The sequence below is a fragment of the Austrofundulus limnaeus genome, unplaced genomic scaffold (genome assembly GCF_001266775.1).
Source record: "Austrofundulus limnaeus strain Quisiro unplaced genomic scaffold, Austrofundulus_limnaeus-1.0 Scaffold214, whole genome shotgun sequence".
Taxonomy (NCBI): Eukaryota; Metazoa; Chordata; class Actinopteri; order Cyprinodontiformes; family Rivulidae; genus Austrofundulus; species Austrofundulus limnaeus.
The window spans coordinates 540,508-545,426 of record NW_013952616.1 but is presented as its reverse complement, the minus strand read 5'-3'; the positions used below and the strand labels follow the sequence as shown (position 1 = coordinate 545,426).

Sequence of the window (4,919 nt, the reverse complement as noted above, 5' to 3'; positions counted from 1 at the left end):
CCTCAATGAAGCAACCATCATAAATGCTGAGCTGGCTTGACATTTTTACCATCCCTCTAGAGAAAATTAGAAGATTCCATACAAAGGGACAGACAACCTGACAAATATGGACCATTCTTGGCTTCTCTATTAGTTGTTTAATTTTGCACTTAAAAAAAGAAATCACAAACATGCCACAAAACTTTTTTTTCAAAACTCCCACCTTATGGCATTAGAAAACAAAAATGCCTTTTCATAATTCCATAATTTTCCCATATATTTAGGTGATGCCATAACTTTTCCATCTATTTCTTCTAAAAATGCAATGGAAATTCACTTCATACCAAAAAGGTTGGGATTTTGATAAATGATAAATTTGTGGCATGCCTGAATTATTTATTTTACACAAAATTAAACAATTGAAAGACCATCCATCAAAAGTGGTGATTCCTTAATATGTGCCAGGGGTTGTAGCATCAACTTAAATACTTTTGTGGAAAATAGTAAAAAATAAGTAAATTATAGAAACAACAGACTTCCAAGGCTTTAGGAAAGAATAATCTCTTGTTCTAACAAAATCAGCCATGAGTCTGACCTAAGAGTCAGGTGACAATATAAAAATGGTTTGTTTTTGATATTAAACACCTTCTCCTGAGTGGCTAAAGAGGAAGGGGTAGGGCATGTTGGTCATTCAAGCCAAGTTAAAGCGTCTCTGAAAAAGGTCTTGAAATCTATCTATAAAAGGAAACAAATACAGTATATTTTCTTTGATTTCTTCATTGGAGCAACAAGCATTTCAGCATTTTTTTAGCTTTTACACAACATTTTATAAATCCAGAATGACACATTAGAAGAATCATCCAATAAGGTGGTAAATACCTGGCAAAGAGGACAAAAATGAGGATTAATGGTGCCACTGAATGTTTTTGAGAGCTACTCAGGAACATTCTAATTATCCTGATAAATCTTACACAGCAAGTCATAACTCTTAGACGCCACAGGCCATTTGTACCTTCGCAGCCGCGCTCTATCTGCCCGCTGCGGAAAAGGGCATCGTTGATGAGGTCTGGCAGGCGGCCGTTGAGATCAACAGAGGCCAAGCAGCCCTGGAAGCCCTCCCGAGAAACCACCAGCTTGGGGAGGTTCTGATACATGTTGGGTCCCAAACCGCCAATGAATAGGTCACCTGATTAGACACACAATGAGGTAAGACATAATTTTATAGAAATTCTAACATCAATTGCACAGAACATCACTTCAAATATTCTTAACTTTTGCTTTTATGAATAAGATATATAAGTTTTTAAAAGTGGTCAAGTCAGTTGTAGTTTCTTTAACTTGTGGTACCTTTAAGATCCAGGTTTTTGGCTCCGTTGACATTCTGAGTGACTGACTTCGAGTCCACTTTGAGTGTGTGCGTGTTCGCAGCATCTCGTGTGATGACCACATTGTGCCACTGGTTATCGTTTAGTGGGTTGTCGCTATTCCCTTTCAACAGACTGGGCCCGTTCCCAAGGTCAAACACATAGTGGATGAACCTGTAAGGAAGCGGCACATAAACAGATCAGGAAAGGGATCAGTACTCCTCCCAACACTGTTAACCTCGGAAATCATTTAACCCCGTATCAGCACAGCTACTTCTCAATGCATCATTTGGACTTCTCCATAAAGCATCGACATGTTCATCAGCATCTCAGCCCTGCTCACCCTTTGACCAGCTCCACTGCGATGAAGTCATTCCCATCTCCACTGTTGAAGATGATGAAACCATCCGGCGAGGTGGTTTTAAACTGAAAAAACAGGTGCATTGTGGTATAAGCCTGCAGAGTGGCCAGTCCCAGGTAGCTGCCCTTGGTCCTAAAGGTGACTGGGTCAGCGACRATGAAGCGCATGCCAAAGCGGGCGTTGAGCTCGCAGAAGTCGATGTCCCCGTTCTTGCACATGTCGATGTACTGCATACCGTTGAACTTGAGGCTCTGAGKGAAAAGGAACAAAAGATGCAACGATGTTTCCTGTACATTAAAACAATAAACTAAAAATAAGAAGATAAACTAAAACTGAAGAAATGGTCATTGGCAATAATGTGTCAATACCTGAAGGTGACCAATGAAGGGCGAGGGTGTCGATGAGATGAAGCGTTTCTCAGTCAAGATGCCTGTTTCCATGTTGCTAAACTCCAGGCGGGTGTGGTCACCTGCCATCTGACCTGCAAAGGAAGAGAAGTGAAAAGAACATTGAGTGTCTTGATTTTTTTCCAGCTAAACAAGTGTTTTGAATCACTATTTGTCTGGCTTGTCACCTAGCACTAGGGCTGCCACGATTAATCGATTAATCGATTAATCGACGACTAATCGATTATTAAAATAATCGATGACTAATTTAATTATCGATTAATCGTTTTCTTTCTTTTTTTGTTGTTGTTCTTTACTTTGTTTTTCTCTCCAAACTGCTTTGACACCTTCCACTGCCACATCTGCCTTTCTGTCCTTGACACACATGCACAGTAGTGATAACTGGGGTAGGCCGTGGACGTCACAAGACATTATACAGACAGGCTCTGGTATCATGGCTACCTGACAACGGAGCTCAAAACTGTGGGATCATTTTAAGAAAATGAAAGAGAAACCTGTGTAATATCTGCAGAGCAGAACTTGCCTTCCACAGCAATTATTTTTAGTTAGCATATAGCTAAAATCTAACCATGGTTATACAATAGCAGCTGCATTCTGATGTGATGAGCTCTATGTTTTATATTCAATTAACGTATGATCCGATAAGTCGACTAATCGAATAAATAATCGGTGAATAATAGATTATTACAATAATCGTTTGTGCCAGCCCTACCTAGGACCAACCTGCCATGTGAGACCCTACCAGCGGCAAGTTCTGTTTCCCCCAACAGCATAACTCCTAGAATTATTCAATCAACAAGTGGTTGAAGTGGTTCAGGCATCCTCCTTAGGGAGGTGCATGCCCGACTGACATGTCCAACTGGGAGGAGACCCTGGGGAAAACCCAGGACATACTGGAGAGACGATGGCTACATTCACACTGCAGGTCTTAATGCTSAATTCTGATTTTTATTTATTTTTTTAATCTAAAGTTGTTGCACAAACAAGAGTTGATTAAATAATTATCTGCTTGTTAAGTTCAGTGTTAATACCTGGCTCTGACCAGATGYTCCGAGCAGCATCTTATTTTTGGAACAAAGCAATGTACTAAAAAAAAGTCCAGATTGAGTAACTTTTGTATTGATATGTTCTGAGAGAGATAAACATTACTGTTATGTTTCTGTGGATTCCCGGTCCTCAWGGACATAGAAAAATAAAAGAATAAAAATGAAGCACCTGGACTTCTGTTCTGCAGCTGAAGATGTGTGGAGTTACAAGATTTAAAATGCATAACTCTCGGCTAGTGTCATTATTAAACAGATCGATCCGCTCACCCCCACCTCACAGATGGAAAAGTCAGATGAAATGTAAAATAAGCGTTTAGACTGCAGTCGCTTTGAAAAACATCAATTATATGAGTACAAATGGAGACTTCTTGGACTTGAAATAGTCTGCAAGTAATTCTTTTCCCAAAAGGCAGCTTACACAGTAATTATCAGCATTTTTATACATTCCTCATTATTCAGCAGTAATAAAAATAAAAAATAAAAAAAAGCAAAAATCCTACATCTCCATATTTTTTGACTTTTTGATGTTTTTTGCATTGATAAACTCTGTTGGTCATCCTTCACACATCTGTCTGTGGCTTATAGACATCTATTTATGAAATATAGTGAAAAAGGGTCGGAGAGTTCTCAAACCTCTCTGATGTACTTTAACAAAATAAAAGCTGTGCTCCTAATTAAACCTTTGACGTACGAGGTTTCTACATCAACTGAAAAGACAGTATCAGTGAAGAAAACAGATTTGTTTTTGTTAGAGCAATCACACAAAACAACACATTCAACAATCAGGCATGTTCAAGTAAAAAAAGAGGTACCTTCAGACATGTCGTCATCCACAATAAGTTTGAAGTTTTTACCGCGGCGGACCACTCGTACGGAGTGCCACTCGTTGTCGTTGAGCTTTTGTCCGGCATAAAGAACTTCAGGACCTTTGCCTGAAGATGAGGAAGAGTTAGTCCCAGTGATGAAGAGCAGACAAGCAAAAATCAAACCAAATCTCTGTGTTTAGAAAAAAAATGTATTGAACACAAACAGATTTCTTAATATGAAACAATCTCTCTCTTAGATAAAAATATTTTGCTTACTGTAAATTCGTTACTGTGTTTTTAAATAAATCTCAAACAAGAGATTTGGTTTGTTTTTTGAGGACAGAAGAATACAGTATTTGCTGTTACTCATGTGAGGACTCAAAATTTGACTTTAAACTTAAACCTCAAAGATTTGGAAATATTTCTCTGGAGCTTAAATGTATTGGTTTGTAGTTCTGCTTGATCCTGACAAATTCTATCTCAGCTTAAACTCACAAGACTACTGTTTGTTTTTTGAGGATTTGACTAAAATTTGCTAAACTCAAAAGAGGACACTGATGGAACCACCAGAGGGCAGTGCTGCTCCACAGAGCTCACAAAAGCCCAGCAGAGGTTCTTTTCATTGAAAAACCCAACCCGATGCTTAATGTTTAAACCCAAAYATGCAGTTTGTTGGAACAATTTCTTTAGCAGATTTAGGATTTTTTTCTGGTTTTGTTCATTGCTAACTAAATGTTCTGCTTCTGAAAAGAAAATGTGAATATTTTTAAATAAACCAGCCTGAAACAGAAGAGGATCAAGAATTGTTATTTGAAAATGTTGCTGAAAATAAAGGATTTTTTTATTCAATATTTGAGAATTTTAAAAAGCGAGCATGAGATTAGATGGCTAATGTGATAATAATAATATTTTTGTGGATGAGTAAAAACAAAGATCTGCATTGTGTCGCATATTTG

The 4,919-nt window shown here is 38.1% G+C and overlaps 1 protein-coding gene across 1 annotated transcript in view; it reads right to left on the bottom strand.

Moving 5' to 3' along the window:
* Positions 1 to 4,919, bottom strand: part of LOC106525132 (neurexin-3b) — a gene marked incomplete in the record, with an annotated part of 484,453 nt that overhangs the window by 270,159 nt on the left and 209,375 nt on the right. Inside the window, 5 exon segments of the mRNA XM_014019257.1 lie at positions 992 to 1,165; positions 1,327 to 1,517; positions 1,687 to 1,955; positions 2,073 to 2,185; positions 3,970 to 4,089. Coding sequence (XP_013874711.1) covers positions 992 to 1,165; positions 1,327 to 1,517; positions 1,687 to 1,955; positions 2,073 to 2,185; positions 3,970 to 4,089 — 867 coding nt within the window.